Source organism: Typopeltis vanoorti, chromosome 17 (genome assembly GCF_054136105.1).
Source record: "Typopeltis vanoorti isolate ZY-2024b chromosome 17, IOZ_Tvanoo_1.0, whole genome shotgun sequence".
NCBI lineage: Eukaryota > Metazoa > Arthropoda > Arachnida > Uropygi > Thelyphonidae > Typopeltis > Typopeltis vanoorti.
Genome location: NC_143565.1, coordinates 52,120,145 through 52,138,946, shown reverse-complemented (window position 1 = coordinate 52,138,946; position 18,802 = coordinate 52,120,145). Strand labels below are relative to the sequence as shown.

Sequence of the window (18,802 nt, the reverse complement as noted above, 5' to 3'; positions counted from 1 at the left end):
ACAGCCATACTCTTCGCCAGAAGGCTAGTATCCCCCAAAGGAGATATCCAACTCTTTAATATTGAAATCCCATAGTAAACAGAAACTAAATATCTTGAGGTACAATTAGATAAAGGGCCACGATTCAGCAGTCATATCAAAATCATCTGTAGGAAAGTATCCAAAGCAATCTCTCAATATTACCCCATGATTTGGAAGTAGGGCCACGCCAGCGTGGCGCCCTACTTCAAAATCTAACATACTGAGACTACAGCGAATACTAAACGAATGTTTAAGGAAAATACTAGATGCCCAGTGACTCATCAGAAATAATCAGATTCACCATAATACCAATATTCCATATGTATCTTCTTTTCTTCACTTACTAGCAGTAAAGTTCCTCTCAAATGTGGCCATGCATCCAAATCAACTGATCAAACAAGCTACTGACTACAGTGAATTTGATCACTAAAAGTACAGAAGACCTAAGGCAATTCTACTATCCTCGGAGTATATTTAATCCAACAGCACCTTTGAGAGAGAGCTCAAAGCTCCCAAACTATTACTACTACCATGATTTCATACTCAGATAATGGGAAAGAGGAAAAGTGGTTCACCTGTTATATCAGTAATATTGTTGTATTTGAAGGAAGCTCTTTTTGTGAATAAATAAAGTAGTAAACTTGGACATCTTAAAGACATCTAGATGATTTCACGAAGGAATGAATTATTGGAAAGGTTGGAGAACACCGCAGAATTACTGATATTTCCAGAGGACTTGGAATCTCATATAGTGTTATATCCAGGATCTGTGCAGCGTTTCAAACCAATTAACTGTGTTCCAAAAGCTGGTTAAGAGGTCTCCCTCACTCTAGCACGGAGCATGAAGAGAGATATTTGGTTAAAATAGCAAAATCACCGTTTGTCTAGACAGATGTCTAGACAAATGGTGGGAAGACGTCTGCAACAAGTAGGCCCATTCGCCCGATAGCTTGCAATTTGCGGCCCTTCTGCCACAGCTCATCGTAAAGCACGTTTTCGGTGGCGGTGTATCCATGAGCACCCATACTCTACAGATAATAGTCGTTTGTCTTTCCTCCGATTCTTGATCGAGTTGGACATATTCCATACTGAAACACCCCCGCATTTTCCTGAAAGCACTGTATATTATATCCACAAGTCTCACATGGATACTCCATACCATCATGAGAATGTTCTCGAAAGGGATAGATACGGTTGTGCTGCAGCCATGGTGTTTGGTAGCATTACTTGGCGCTCGAAGTGCTGGAAAAAAGACCTATAACTAGTGAACGATATCGTAACAAAGATCTTCGACGTCATGTTCATGGATGGCAATGCCACACCATTGCATATGGTGAATTGAGATATTTCTGGAGACCTAGGATATCAATAGAATCGAATGACCAGCATGCTTCCCAGATTTCAACTACATAGAACACGATTGGGATAACAGACAGACGATTGCTGCTCAAATTTCCCTCCAGGAAACAAACTGGTGCTAAGCATAGAACGACGTCGAGATAGGCTGACCATATTTCCTTGAGACAAAAACGGGACAGAGGTTACATAATATTCTGTATTCATGAAAAAAAGTAAGTACTGCATTACTTTGCCCAGTATGTTTGATGATAAAACGTTGGTCATTATTGCTGCTGATTTGGTACATGCTGAAGAAAATTGTGGTTCATAAATTTTATTTATCACTGTTTATTAATCACTAGCAGTCATTTGTGCGAAAACTTTGGCCATGACGCACAGTATGATAAGCAACATGAGCTTCACTTGCTACAATTTTATCGTTTTCACTATCCTCACGTCTCTCCATAAACGAGCTAATGTTTTTAACTGAAGCCAGAGTCTTTTCAGCATCCTTATGTTTCTGGCTATGTAAATGTTGGTCGATGTCACTTCTACCTCCATGAGCAAGGGAAAAATGATATTAGAATGTTGGCATACCACTTTTGTTTCATCACTACACAGCTCGTTCAGTTTAATAAATTTGAATTCCTTCTGGAGATCATCATTCAAGATGCAGTTTCACCTCTTTGCCATTGCAAGGATAGAATTAAAGCTTTAAAAAATACGAAATTTAAACCAACCGCATTGAATAACAAAGCTCGGTTAGCTTAGAGGCAAAAAGAAAAAAAAAACACGTTACAGTAGAACAGACGCGCAATAAATAACTGCAGATATCGATATTTAGTATCGAACAATGCAACTCCATGGTTATACAAATTGCTGGTCTCCATGATATTGATATACAATTATAGGTTATGAATAATAATTTATGATTGACCAATATTAAAGTATATTTAGTTTTTATTAAAACGATGGGACAGCCGGGAAATATAAAAAAAAACGGTAGTCCAGTTCAAAACGGTACATACGTTCAGCCTACACCGAGAGCATCAGTTGTTAGACATATTCCATACTAAAACACCTCTGCATATTTTTCTATAAGCACTGTATATTAAATCCACAACTACGTGCTCAGGAAATAAGTAATATTTGCCAAAAAACGTATTGTAATTTAATTTGTGCGAAATTTATACCACATTTTGGTGTAATATAACTTACTATTATATACTGGCAATATTTGTCCACATTTGGCAGTAGTTATGAATTGCAGGTATAGACTTCTGTGGCTAATTGGTTCAAAAGATATAATTTCGGTGATTAGTGCGAAAACATTATGGAAATGTCAAGATTCCTACATCCACCAAAACCACCTCATCATTCTCTTAAAAAACCAGGAGTCTACAAAATCCATTGCTCTTGCGGGATTTGCTACGTAGGACAGACAGGAAGATCCAGAGAAATACGCATGGCTGAACACCAAAAAGACGTACAATACAAAAGAGAACAAAAAACGGGTCTTGCTTTCCATACCACTGCCACTGGACACAATGTACTCTGGCAAAAAACGACGATGTCACACAAAGAAAACAACAGTTATATAAGAAAATTTAAAGCTGCTGCTAATATGCTGAAAAAGCCAACCCAATGCAATAAAAATCAAGGTTTAATTCTCCATCAAGTGTGGTCAGCTCTAATAAAAAATCTACCTCAATCTGAGCTCGGACTGTATGCACGAGAACAAGTAACATCTTCCAGTATTGTTCAATATCAATAACGTTATATATCAGCATTCTGTTATTTGAGTTTATGAATAGCCAGACAGTTATGATTTGTATTTATTAATTCTCTTGTTTAAACTTTAAGTTATACTATTAACCCCTGAAGATGTAAATCCTATGATTTACGAAACTTGTCGGGAACTATTATTTCAGTATTTTGTATAACCGAATAATAAAAAATGTGGTGTAATCACTGAAATATATCTATTGAGTAGTTATGAAAATTTTTGATGTTTGCACACCACAGCGCTTGACCGCACGAAGGAAGACTTCTTGGTTTGTAATCTAGTTGGCGACTAGAGGAACTTTTTTAAAGCCTTTTTTCGACCGGTTCTCGAGTCAGTCAATCTCTGGCACGGGTAAGCGGGTTTTTTCTCCCAGAATCTGTTTTTCGTCCAGTAAACTCAAGAAAATAGATCGTGGAACCGACACTATCAGACATGAAATATATTGTTAGAGCGAGATGGCGGCACTTGTTGAGCCCTCTCTTCCTCTTCACTGCATGCCACTTAATTAGTGATAGCCTTGGGCCAGCTACCTCTGATTGGGTACCAGTGGAGACTGAACTGCCCGCTCAATCTCCAAAAGTTAGATAGAGCTAAAAAACTTGCCTTCTCCCTATACGGGAATAAAAAGGCATGAGGTGATTTTTTTGACAAGGGAAAATGTAGTTCGTCCTTAGCTTTTGCATACCAGTGTATTACACTAGAACATATTACATTTTAAACAGTGCAGATTTTCATAGCATGGAATGTTTTTGGCACCATAAATTAAACACGCCAAGAAATTATATTCTTGATTATATATATCCTTCATCCAATTGTAAGTGAACAAAATTTGCACATAAAGTAACATCACGACTGGGCAACTTGCATATAGATATAGAGGATAATGACTTCACATCACTTGCCTTAGTATCCTATAATGCAAAGCACCTATTCTTAGACATGTATGTTATGCATTATGGGAGGGTGTTACTACCCAGACCGGTTTCGACCTTTGAGGTCTCATCAGTGGGAGCCAGACCCAGATGTAATATCAAGGTTAAAGTAATGTAGAAGTCATTAGTTACTAGTGGAGTACCTCCAGGTTCGGTACTAGGACCACAACGCACTTTTTATTAATATCAATGACAGGGAAAAATTTAAGAGGGGATATTCAATTGTTTGCTGAAGATGCAAAACTGGAGAGAGCAAAAATTGACTGGCATTCTGGGCAAAGAATTGTCAATCTAATGTTGCAAAATGTAAGGTTTTGCATTTCAGGTTGTATATGGTGTATCATATTGATGGTATTGGATTGCAAGAAAAAAATGACTAGGGACTTGAGGATAATGGTGGACACAAAGAGTTGAAGTTCGGCGGGCATATTGCAAAAGTTGGGTAAATAGCTCAACGAATTACTTGCATATTAAAAAACATGCTAACAAGTAAAGATAAATTATTATACCTCTTTATAGGGATGAATTGGCTACCTCATGACTACTGCACACAGATTTGGACACCTTGGTTTCTGGGGGACCTGGAAATGATCAAGAGGAAGTTGGTGACAGATCTGTGGAATACTCCATACACGGATAGGTTGAAGGTTTCTGAGTTAGAAAGTTTGGATGGAGAAGAGGGGGACATGATAGAAATTTTTAAGGTATTAAATGGATTTTATAAAATTGATTCAAGTGAAAATTTTCAATATATGACAAACAGAGAACTAGGGGCCATCTGTGGAAGTTGTGTAAAAGTGTAGTGAGCAGGAGTGTGCTGACCAGATTTTTTGCATGGAGAATTTGCAGAATTGGTTGCGAGTTCCCTGCCTGTGAATGGATTCTTAGGATATGTGTGTATGACGGTTGATATGGATCTCCCACAATGCATCTCTGTACTCCAGGGAGATGAAGTAAAATAATAATGATAATATCTTTCAATATGCTGAGCACATCCTGTTCAGCTATTTTAATTCAAACATGTCTCTATCACATAAGCAACTGCAAAAATTGATTATTGAACTGATTATTTTTATAGTGCAATGAAGTCAGGCGTTGCTAAACTAGAAATGCAAGATGTCTTGCCTAACACACTCTTTCTCTTATTTTTATCCAAGTAACGAAAATGGAAAGGACATTCCATTGGAAGTGACAGCAGTTATTTTTTTAAAAAAGCAGACACGAGACTGCACGCTGTCACAAGGGATGCGAATATATATTATATATATTGTAAAATAGTTGAATGACTTAAACCGAGTTAGGTAAAAAAAAAAGAGGGGTTTAATAGTAAAACACGACTAGTTTTGGCTTATAACAGCCTTCATCAGGTAGCATTATAAAGAAAAGCACTAAACACCGAAGATTAAAAAAACTACGAACAATAGTCTCTATACATAATTAGCATGAAAACGTTGTATTTAAAGCTGTTCTTTCGTTTGTTGCATTGTCGGGAGAGTGCGTGCTTGCAGCATCATGTGAACGCCAGTACATGATTACGGCTGAATGACTATCTGGGAAGTTGTAGCTTAAGTTATTTAGATGTTCAGGGTCGAGGATGATTTCCTTAGATTCTACGATTTTTCTTTCCAATTCATCATGGCGACGAAAGATGTTAGCAGATCTGTCCCAGTGGACTGTATGACTTGGGTTTTCATCATTAGGATCAGCCGAGAAAAGGATATGGCTTGATAAGTCACTGGCTCGCTGTCTCTCTTGTAAGCAATGTCCCTCATGTGTTCCTCCATATGTAATTCGATAGATTTCTCCATCTGGCAAGAATAAGGAATATCATATTCACACCATATTTTGTACACACCAGGATATTTAAGATGATGACATGGTTTTGAGCGGCTTATTAGTATGTGTGTGTGTATATATACACACCCCATGAGCAAGGTGCATCGTACCATGTAACGAGTAGTTAACTGTTCGTAGCCTGTATAAATTGGAGGAATATGAAGCTCCCAAGTCAGTGCAAACATGTCCGGATGAAATGGCTGTGAGAAAGGAACTGATGGAGCATTGTGAAAGGATGCCATGTTGTAGGACTATCTCTTCAGAAAATTGACAAATTGGGCTATCGCAAGTGAACAATTAATATCATAATGTAAGATTTGTGAAGCGTTTGATAGAATTAAAAAAAAAATAGCAGTGAAGAGGCGGCCATTCATGGTCCCTAACACAATATATTTAATATCTGAAATAGTGTGGGTTCTACGGTCGATTTTCTTGAGTTTACTGGACGAAAAACCCGCTTGCCAGTGCCAGAGATCGACTAACTCTGGAACCGTCGGAAAAAAAAGGCTTAGAAAAATTTCCTCTAGTCGCCGACTAGATTCGAAACACCAAGTCTTCAATCGAGCAGTCAAGTGCCGTGGTATGCAAATGCCAAAGAATTTGTATAATGCTGTTAGACGGCATCTAAATGGTTTTCAGGTTAGGTGCATAGAGAGAAAGCTTTGTTCACCAAGCATACTTTATTGCAAATTCAGGAATACTTGGTGAAAGTAGGCGAGTTTGAAAGCAGGCATCCATGAGAGAAATGACGAAGTGTGGAATCTAGTCTCTCAAGCAAAAATATTGAATACGATAGTCAATTAAAGTTGGTTGGCAGGTCTACAGGAATACATCATGTTTTTACACTCTCTACCAATAATTATCCGGACACCGTTGTTATCTGAAGTTATGGAACATTCTAGGTTTATTAATATCATAAAAACTGGTGTACAGATAGCAGGAAGCAGTATTTCATCATAGCAGTTGAATACAGATGGTACGTAAACTCAATGACTTCGAGAGATGTCATTGCTGATCGGTCACTGACATTTGCAACACAGATGTTATTTTGTTCAGTTTTGAGAACAGAGGATACGCTGCCCATTGTTGTAATCGTCTTGCAGGCAATTTTTATGACAAGTCACAAAAATTGCCATGTTGCAGGCCTATCTCTTTGGCAAATTGTTGACAAATAAACAGGGTCACCTCCAGGTTAACAATTAGTGAACCATACTGAGATGGAAGTGCAGGGAGTCAACTGCAAGTGTGCTACCTGCAGTCGATGACTCTCCATACTCACCGAATGTGGCTGTAGGCTACAAAGGATAATATGTAAAAACCGCCATTCATCAGCTGACATATTGAATGCATGTTGAATGGACATTTACTGGAACATGAATTCGCACAATAAAAACATTCAGAACTAAGACTCAAATCACGGTACCAATGAAACATGCAATCCCCATATTACTTGAACCAGCATGCAGCATTGTCTTCAGCAGTGGTGCAAAGAGCGTGTACAGTGAGGCATGGAAGCTTGGAGAGATGAGTCACATTACACCCTCTACCAAGCAGATGGACAGGAGTGGATGTGGCAGATGTCTGGTGAACACCTCTTACCAGAGTGTGTAACCCCAACAATGAAATTTGGAGGTGGTGGTGGTGGTGGTGGTAGTGTGATGGTATATTACTGTTTTTCCTATTTTGGCCTTGGACATGTTTGTGGTGAAACAAACACTGAATGCTGAGAGGTATCTGAACATTTTGGATAATGCAATGCTTCCTACTGAACTGACCACTCTCTTTCAACAAAATGCCCCACCATGCCATACGGTTGCTAATGTAACTGTGTGGTTTGTGGACTGAACAAAAAACACTTTTCTGGCCTCCAAAGCCCTAATCTTGACCTATTGAACATCAGTAAGATGAACTGGAGCATTGGGTGAGGTCAAGAGATGTCTGCCTCACAACAGTCCAAGACCTCATTACATGTCTACAGGAAGAATGGTCCAAAATTCCCATAGATTGGTATTGTACACATGTAGAAAGTATGCTGTATAGGAATGCTGCAGTCATTCGCAGCAAAAGGAGGTTCTACATCTCAAGTAGTGTATCTTGAGATTATTGCACATATGGACTAGTCAGCCAGGTCTCCTGGCTTCAATACCTCCCCAAAATCTTGAGGGACTTTGGGCAGCTTTGTAGAAATAATGGTTGTTATTACCAAATGAGCTCCTAGACATCATTACATAAACAGCATGAAATAACGTTTGAGGACTGACCACATTCCTTATTGAAGAACTTTGATAATCTCATTGTCAATCATGTTTTTGACCATTTTCTTCATGTTTCTATTTGCTAATGAATTATAAACTATTTATTAACAATTTTTGTGGGTGTTTCTTTTACATCTAAAATCATGTTACTTTTCAGTGAATTGCACAAAAATTCATTACACAGTTTTTGAGTTATTGCGATTTTTCTCTCTGGTCCTTAATTTACGAAAATAGTGTATTAACAGTATCAGTAATTCAAAAACAAATCCAATGATTTTTTTAAATACAAATATAATATTTTCCCTACAATCTCACCCCTGAACATTGTGAGAACAGGAAATGATGACAAAAAAGAAATAAATAACATTTGAAAATTTATTTTTTAATCAATAAAAGCACTTTCAATTTATAAATAATTTTATTGTGTAAACATTGTCAAGAGCATATCTAAAACAACTCCTGGTAAACCAACATCATAAAGAAATATTATAAATGCCACTGTTAGCACCATCTCTTGATGAGGAACTGAATCAGTTATTTTTCCAATGAATTTTACTGATAAAAATGAAATGTCTTGAAAATATTGCTGAATGACAAACTAGTCTTAAAAGGTTAATACTTTTGTTTTAATTAGCATGTACCAAATGCTATTTGGTACATGCTAACTGCACAACAGTTGACTATTTTTGCTCAAAAAAGTTTTTTTTAAAGAAATACACCTGTACTAATAAATAAAACAAGTAAGGGTTTCTATGCAAGCTAAAAATTACATTATAACTTTTACAAAATTAAAAAAAAATCCTGAATCACGATTTTTTTAAGTCAATTATCTGAATATTTTATTTAAAGTCAAACTACAATACATTCTCTTCCAATCAGCAAACAGAGATGGAAATTAAATGCTAGTTTTTAACTCGTGATCCTGTGTAACCAGTGACAAAACAAACACACATATACATATATATATATATATACACATACATACATATATATACATATATATATATATATATATATATATAGAATAATAATAAAAGAACAGAATAAGAAAATCTTAATAATCTTAACAACTCACAGAAGACACCACCTTTCTATTAGGCTATAATCATACATTTCTTATGTGCTCGAGAATGTTTTTCCCCAAGAGATTAAAAAGACAGTGCACCATACAGTTCATATAACCTTCTTTAAGGTCAGGAATGAAACATTCATGAGGCACCTTTGTTAACTATTAAGTCCCAATATAATTTGTTATACAATACTCTCAACTACATATTTAAAATGTGTTACATGATTGGCCATTACTTATAAAATCAACTAATGATACACAATAATACGTGAATGCATATCTAGATAACAAAACAAAAATGGAATGTTAAGTTAACGATGCAGTACCATGGAAAATGATCAGAATGGACTACATTAAAAATGGCATTTTATATGGAATTCTGATGAGTTAACAATTTTTTTTCTCTTTTTTTTTTTTTTTGTACAGAACAGAAAATAAAGTCAGTAAAATCTAAAATCAAGAAGCTCAAAGGGCTCTGGTCCATTAAGTAGTGATAATAATTGATCAAGTAAAGGCAAATCAGTCACACAAGTCAAATTCAAGCTAATTTCATGTACATCAATAATAGCTGCTTTACAACAATAGTCCAACCATTTAACAATAAACTGAAAGATAAAAAATGCTTCTAAAAGACATACAGCAGAATAAGTAAAGACTAAAGAAAATGTCTATAATACATAAAACTTTAAAGAAGTCTTTTTTCTAAACCTAATAAGAAACTGACCATTATATTCGTAAATGCAAGACAAAGGCTCTATTTTCAGTATATGAAACAACTTCACTGGGTTTCTTTAAGGATTGTAAATAAAGTAATGCTCATCTTCAAGCAATTATGAAGGAATAGCAATCAAAACTTCACGTGGTCCTACATTCATTCTGTATCCTGAGTTTCCAAGAAATAGGGAAGGAATGTCTACCACAGCCAGCAGTCCCTCACCAAAAATAGTGGCAGGAATTCTTAGCAAAGCTACTATCAGTATACACACACAAATAAAACTGAATTAAAAAAAAAAAAAAAAAAAAAGAAAAGAAAAAAGAACTGCCTTGTACGCCGCTGTGTATTCTCAATTTTGCCATTACTTTTTTTTCAATGTGAAGAAACCTCTTTTTTTGTGCTCTTCTTTTTTCTCACCATCGCTCCGGGCTGGCAGTGTTTGTGATCGTGAAGGTCCTGATGAGCCTTCTTCACCAAACGTAGACTGAAGTTTTTGGATCCATGTATTCACCTCCTCCTGTAAATAGCAAATGAAAGGATATGAGAGAAATTTATTAAAAGAGCACTGAGAAACATGAAAACTACATATTGATTAAAATGTTATCAAATTATGAATGATATGCTGTAAATATATCATGACCTTTAAATGAGCATTGATTTTTTTGTACATTTTATACAATTTAAGATCACATTTCTTTCCTCACTCCTCAAACAACACATAGTAATAATATCTAGCGCATGAGTTTGAGGCCATCTGGTGTGAAGTGGAAGTGAACAGAATGAAACGTATGGTGGGTTGTGGTTACAGACCCAGGGTCATTTGTTGGCAGTGAAGAAATGCAGCATTGCCAAATTACCCTGATGGATATTAAACTAGTAATTATTATGAGTGGCTTAAGTTATCAGATTATCGATTGGGTAGCAGAAGAAACTCATGAACAAAGGAGAATTTATTGAGCTGGTGAGAAACAACTTTCTCAAACAGCTTGTGAAAAAAGCAACTCAAGAATAAAGAGTTCAGATTTGATCATAGTGCTGAAAGGTGTCTGAAACCATTACTTGAGTTAAGGAGGTGACTATTTCAACAGTAGTTGGTGGCAGTGATCATGCAGCACTGAACTGGGAAGTAGACTAGTCAGGACAGGCTACAAATCTGGAAATTATGATCAACTCAGGAAAATACTATTTTTGATCCATTGGTATCAGTTACTGAATGGAAAACTTAGAAAAAAGTATTTAAATGAGGCAGTATCTGAATGTGTGCTTATAAATCAAATAACAAATAGGCTGGGAGTGAAATGTATGTCCATCTTATTAAGCAAGAAATTTATAAGAAGAACACTATGTGGCAGGAATAGTGTGAGAATAAAAGTGAGAGGAGTTATGAAATGCATAACACAAATACAAAGCACAGGTCAAAAAAGTTAAAATTGTGCAAAAGACTAAATCTGAGTAGGAAAAGTAATTGGCCGTGCAGGGTATAGGCATTCTGAAAGAATTTTATCATTATACCACAAGTAAAACAAAGAATGAATGTGGGAAAAAAAATACCACTGAATGCAGATGGTATGAAGCTCTTGTGTATGAACATGGTACATAGTAGACGTGCACAAGAAAAAGATTGAAGATTTGTTGCAAAAGCTCGATAAGAATTTGACAATAGGAACAGATATACTACACACTGCTTTAATTATTTATAAGATATATTATTATTGTATGGGCACCTTCACGGAGTCTGAGGACTCATCACCCAAACTATCCGCACAATCTATCATCTCTCTCCTTGAAACCACTAACAAACAAAGCACTCACAACTGATTCAGGCAACCTATTCTATTCATTCACTATCAAGTGAAAATTCTAGTCCTCACACCCTTCCTAACAACAATCTTAAACAACTTTCAGGAATGACCTTGTCTTGTCCCATTAGCCAAGTACTGAAATATTTCCATTGTATTAATCCTATAAACTTCCTTAACTAACTTAAATGTTTCCATAATATCCCCCTGACCTTTTTTGCCTATCAACTAACTTTTGCAGCACAAACCCTCCTCATAGGGAGCATTCCATAAACCACTCACCATCTTGGTCACTCTCCTCCTCTGGATCCTCCCCACCACCTCTTAATCCTAAAGAAACCCAGGTGATAAGACCTGAGAATAGTCAAATATGGTCATATCTTCTTGTTGGTGTATTCCTCGAGAATATATAAGGAAGTTATCATTCTTCTTTATAAAGCCTTCATATGACCATATTTGAATACTGTTCTCAGGTCTTGTCACCTTGGTTTCTTTAGGATTAAGAGGTGGTGGGGAGGATCCAGAGAAGGAGAGTGACCAAGATGGTGAGTGGTTTATGGAATGCACCCTATAAAGAGGGTTTGTGTTGCAAAAGTTGGTTGATAGGAAAAAAAAGGTCAGGGGGATATTATGGAAACATTTAAGTTAGTTAAGGAAGTTTATAGGAAAGCCTATCTACAAGATAGGCTTTCATCAATGTTTTGCCCATACTGTCAGCCTATTTAAATCATCCTGAAAACTCTCTACATCACCTTGATTAACTGATACCCTACCCAAACTTTGCATCAGTTAACTGAATATCTCCTTTCAAATTATTTCCTGCATCATTTATGTCCAAGCACAGAGCCCTATGGAATGCCACATGCCTTCTCATGTATTCTGCAATACTTTTTGGTATCTGTCCATTAATCACACTTTTATTCATCTCACCAATTCCACATCCATCTCCATTTTTTGCAGTTTGCCTAACAGAGTTCCATATGGTAAGCTGTCAAATGCCTTTGCAAAAAAATCCAGTAGTATCATTGTGCAGCCATTTCCTTTATCCAACTAACCTGTCACTCTATTATAAAAAGTTAGTAGATTACTAAGCATAACCAACCCTTCACAAAGCCATGTTGCTCCTCATAGTGTATCCTATCATTATCCATCCATTCCAGGATGCTAACTGATCTACAATTTGCTACCACAGACTTAGATTCTCCTTTATGCAAAGGCATTATTTTGCCCTTCTTCCAGATCTTGGGACTTTGCCAGAGCTGAAACTTAAACAGCCAAGTCAAAGGCATTGCCAGTTGCCCTGCACATTCTCTTAAAACATGAGCCAATATTCATTCTAATACCAGACATGTACTTGCCTCTATTACCTCTCTACCACCAACAGTCATTAAGGTTATTCTTTCATAGTCATTCTTCCTTTTACTTGCCACATAGTGAAAGAACTCTTTAAGATTTCCTTTGACCAGCTAAGCTAGTTTCATCTTGTAATCTGATTTTGCTTTCCATACCATGCTGGTCACCTTTCTACTTATATATCCTCCACAGTATTTTCTTCTTCTTCTGCAGCTAATGTTAAATGATATTATTCACCCATTTAACTACCTATTATCTGACCCCCCCCTCCTCCTGACCTTAGGTAAACAGCATGATACTGCTTCCCCCCAGATACCCTATGAATTTCCCCACGTGCACTGTGAACATGCTTCCATTGAAGATCTATATACCATGATACTGTTTCAACTTGCAAATTTCACTTTTTCCTACTTACCAAGTTAAGTCAACATACCACTTTCTCAAATTAGATGCAATGTAGTTCATTTAGTTGTGGATATTTCTTCTGATCCTATAACAAGATCCAACACACTCGTATCCTAAGTCTTCTGCATGACATTCTGCTTAAATTAATTATCTTTCATTAATACATGAATCCCATTTCCTTCCTGCCACAATCTTTTCTCCTTCCAATCGATGTCTCAAAAGTTGAAGTTCCTTATAATAATTACTCAACTTGCACTCACTATATTTATCTGCTGATAAATGATGAACTCACCAGAAATGCTTTGGGAAGGAGTCATGGTTATAATACAGGATACAGCCAAGAAGTATCTTCGCGCAATAAGACGACCAAGGATATCAGATTCAGTGTGGGATCTAATCGAAAGAAGGCAGTTGGAAAAAACAGACACACAGGGAATAAAGAATTTAAGAGATTACACAGAGAAGTAAGAAGAGCCATCAAGCAGGACAAGAAAAAGTTTTATACTAATAAATGTGAAGAGATGGAGTTCCAGATGAGAAGGCACAATTATAAAAGGATGTTTCATGTAGTTTGTGACTTAAAGCACAAGTTTAAGCCGATATTGAATGTCATCAAAGGCACGAATGAAGTAGTAATAACAGAAGAACTGGAAATCGAAATAAGATAGAAAGAATACTGTGAGGAACTGTACAACAGAGAGGATAAAGAAAATTTGGAGGAGCCCCTCTCACCAGGAAAATTTCAATTTTTTCAGATGCCATGGTAAGAACAGTTAAACAGCTTAGTAGCAAATAAGACCCTGGGTGCATATGGAATCCCAGCAGAGTTAATTAAGGCTACAGAGGATGGAGGGATAAGAGTTTCTTATAGATTGATGACAACAATATGGGAGACAGGTTCATGGCCTACAGACTGGAAGATGTCGGTTTTCATACCGCTACATAAGAAAGGAAATATGAAGGATTGCAAGAACTATTAGTTTAATATCTCATGCAAGCAAGATTTTTATTAAAGATCATTCTAAATAAAATTGAGGTCAAAGTTGAGGCAGGGATGTCTGAGATCATAGAAAAGCATAAAGAATTTAGACTACCTATGGTAATATGTTTCATAGACAACTCAAAAGCTTTTGACTGTGTTCATCATGTGAAACTGTGGGAAGTAATGAAAAGAATGAGTTTTCCTCAACACATTATCAGGCTTATAGCTAACTTGTATAGGGAACAATATGCCATGGTAAGAACAGGTGTTGGATTAACTGATTGGCTTCAGATTGGAAAGGGAGTTAGGCAAGGATGTCTACTTTCTCCTCACTTGTTTAGTATATATGCTGAGGACATCATGCATGTAGCATTGGATGAGCTCAAAACAGGAATTAGGATAGGTGGCAGATCAACCAGTAATCTGAGGTATGCTGATACAGTACTCCTCTGTAATGACAAGTAACAATGAGGAAAAATTGGCGACAAATTTAATGAGATCAGTATGAACAAAGGACTTCAGCTCAATCCTAGCAGGACAAACATTATGGTTCTCAAAGGAAGCACAGACAGGGAAGCTCAGGGAAGAAACAAGTGTATCTTAACGGAGAAAGAATTGAGGAAATCAGCAAGTTCAAGTAACTGTGATCCATTATTAATGTAAAAAAATTGCTGTTCAGACAATGTCAAAAGAAGATTAGGAATGGCTAAAACAACAGTTAAAGATTTGTCTAAAATCTGGAAGAATGGATTTATCTACATGTTGAGGATTTTGGATGCAGCTGTTTTTCCAACAGTGACTTATGGATGTGAGACTTAAAACCTAAAGAAGTCTGATAGGAAAAGAATAGCTGCTTTTGAGATGTGGTGCTACAGAAGGCTATTGAGGATATCACATACTGAAAGATGACAAATGGATGGGTGCTAGAAATGATTAGCAGAACTTTAAAGCTCCTTAAAGATACTGACAGTAGAAAGTTGAAATACTTTGGACACACTGAAAGGATGGAAGGAGGACTTCTCAGAACAGTAATAGAAGGTAAAGGTAAAATTCCTAGAAAAAGAGGAAGGGAATAGAACGTCAATAAGATGGATGGATGGATGGCAGAGTGAGACATCACTGAGCATCTGAGTGACCATATGGCAGGGGTGTTCAGCCCGTTGATCGCGATCAACCGGTTGATGGTGGAGCGATTTTTGGTCGATCTCTTGTGTATTCCTCCTCACTTACAAATTTAATTAAAACATAATATTTTATTTATCATTATTTTGTACTATTTTTAATTCGCTTTAAGTGTATTGCTATTGTTTATTTTTTGTTAAAATTGTCAAATCAGTAATTTTCTTATTAGTCTGGTTAAATGAATTAATTTGGATCAGTGGAAGTCAAACAGCGAGGCGAGTGAATACGATTATAAGCAAAGTGTAAAAACTCGATTGTAGCTTCAATATTAAATATTCCAAAGCACGTTACATCGATTTTTTACTTTGGTTAAGTATCATGTGAATATTGTAAAAAAATAAACTTTGTTTGTCTCAGTATAGTTTGTATTAGACGTTTTTGTAAATAACTCTTTTGAAACTAACTGTATATACCGCTTTAATAAGAATAAACAAAGGCAATGTTTTTGTCGCCGAAGCTGTATACATGGTGGCATTAGAAAGACTGTTATTGAAACTTGTATGTATGAGAAAGGCTTGCAGGCTCTAAGTGTAAACATCTCTGAAGTCAGTCAGAAAGAGTTCAAACAACTTTCTGATGGCCGGCAACTTACAATCAAAAGAAAGTGGAGGAGAATAAAAGGTGTGCTGAACTTGAAACTTAAGCTGAAAGACTCATATCGATTCTTTGGGGGTTGCCAAACTTCATGAGAGTTCTCAGAGGAGGCCACCTGGTCCAGAGTTGCAGTCAGAGAGAGGAGTTTCCTGCTTCCAGAAAGGAGCTTCTCAGTTCGAGACATCGCCAGAGAGAGAGACTACTTCTAGGCCGTAGACAAGGTTTCAAATTGCCGAAAGGAAGAGTTCCAATTGCTGGAGAAAAGTTTCCAGGCTAGGTTAATGTCAGACATTCACCAGTGTGTTGCTTTTTCATTACAATTTGATGAATCAAACGACTTCACTGATATTGCTCAGTTAATGGTATTTATTCACATGGTATTTCAAGATTATTCAAGTAAAGAAGAACTTTTGAAAATTATACCATTATTGGGAAGGACTAGGGGAGAAGACATTTTTTCAGCATTTGATGAATTTGTGAAACAACACAAACTTCCACTTTTTAAACTTGTGTCTATTACTATTGATGGTGTTCCTGCAATGATAGGCAATAAATCAGGCTTCATTTCATTATGTAAAAATGATGACAAATATCCAGATTTTTTAACGTACCACTGTATTATTCACCAACAAGTACTGTGTAGTGAAAGATTAAACACAAAAGATGTTTTGGATATTACATTTAAAATTGTAAATTCTGTTCAAGGAAAAGCCCTGCAATGGCGGTTATTTAAATTACAGGCAGATGATGATAGGGAACTTCTGTTATACAATAATGTTCGCTGGCTCAGCAGAAGTCAATTTTTAGAAAGATTTCTTGTATTAATTAATGATATAAAAGTTTTTCTTGATGAAAAAGGAGATATTTATCCACAATTGAGTAATAAAAGTGGTTGTTACACTTATCATTTTAGTAGATTTCTGTAAGAAATTAAGCAATTTAAATTTAGAGTTACAAGGTAGAGATAAAAATTTAATTGAGATGTTAAGTTCAATAAAAACTTTCCAACAATACTTACTTTTATTAAAGAAAAATATAAATGACTGCAAATTTAGACATCTCCCATATTTATTAAAATTTTTTGAACAAAATCAAGAAATGCTTCGCTATGATTTAAAAGAATTTATTCGTGAAATAGAATTAGTTGAGGAAGAAATAAATTCAAGATTTAAAGATTTTAATAAAACTGAAATAACTGTATCTTTTATCAATAATCCATTTCAAGAAAACTTGAACTTCACAGAAATTTCAAATAAAATTAGTGGGCTGTTTGACATAAACCAAGCTGAAGTAGAACTTGAGATAATAAACATTCAGAATAGTTTACATTTAAAATCAATAAACAATGAAGTCATTTGTAAGTATGCACATGAAAAATTCCCAATATTAACTGATATTGCACGAAAAATTCTGTCGTGTTTTGGATCGACACACTTGTCAGAATCCGCTTTTTCAAATATGACCGTCATAAAAAATCAATTACGAAACCAAATTACAAATGATCATTTGGATGACTGTCTGCGATTGACCACTTCTTCATATCAACTTGACTATGAAAATATTGTGAGGTCCAAACAATGCCAAATTTCACATTAACTTTATTTATATTTTTTTTTTTAATCAATCAGCATTTGCTGTAACTTGTGAGTTTGTAATCAATCTGTTTTTTTTTTTTTAACTTTAGTTTTCCAAAATAGAGAAATAAATTTTTAAATACCCAAATAAAGTTTTTAGTTGTGGTATTTTTTTTAGTTGTTTATTTGTGCGTAATCAGATATCAGGTTCGGGGAACGTGATATATATAAGAGAGTAGATCGCCGAATAACTTTTTATAGAAAACAACTAGCAATGTTCCAACATGCATATACAGTAACCAATTTAACATTTGTATTCTGGTTTATCAATTATATTTAACAATTGTAAAGTTATCAAAAACATTAAATATGTATAATTAATTGTTAATAGGCTTTTGTTGTGTAACTTTCATAGACCACTATCCCTAATGATGTAAGTCTTACAATGTACGAAAGTTGTTAGGTTTTGATTGCTTATTTTTAATACACTCCTTATTTACATTATGTGGTCTGAATACCGAAAACTTCCCGCAAAGAAAGATTACTGATATGTTTTTTGAACAACTGGGGGATAGCTCAGTGTAAAATGCATATGGATGACTGTTCCAAAGCAAAGAGATAGAAGAAATGAAAAGGGAGGATGAGAAGTTGGCTTGGTATCGTGGAACTAGAAAGTGAAGGAATGCTGACTAGAAGATGCTTAGGTTTATTGGCTGGAGGGAAAGTGGTGAAACTGTGTCAGTGTGATAAGTGCAACAGCACTCATGAAAACACTTGTAGAAGAGAGTAATAAGAAAGAAACAATACACAAATGTGATAGTGATTGGAGTGAGTCTATGAGAGAAGGGATAGCTCAGTGTAAAATGCATATGGATGACTATTCCAAAGCAAAGAGATAGAAGAAATGAAAAGGGAGGATGAGAAGTTGGCTTGGTATCGTGGAACTAGAAAGTGAAGGAAT

The 18,802-nt window shown here is 35.8% G+C and overlaps 1 protein-coding gene across 4 annotated transcripts in view; it reads right to left on the bottom strand.

Annotated features, from left to right (window-relative positions):
- Positions 1 to 8,434: 8,434 nt before the first annotated feature.
- LOC150097387 (spectrin beta chain-like) overlaps positions 8,435 to 18,802 on the bottom strand; it is a 795,721-nt gene continuing 785,353 nt past the window's right edge. For all 4 annotated transcript variants that reach the window (XM_090407783.1, XM_090407784.1, XM_090407785.1 and 1 more), the window contains one exon: positions 8,435 to 10,469. In XM_090407783.1, coding sequence (XP_090263909.1) covers positions 10,314 to 10,469 — 156 coding nt within the window. In that variant the 3' untranslated portion in view covers positions 8,435 to 10,313. The remainder of the gene's footprint in view (positions 10,470 to 18,802) is intronic.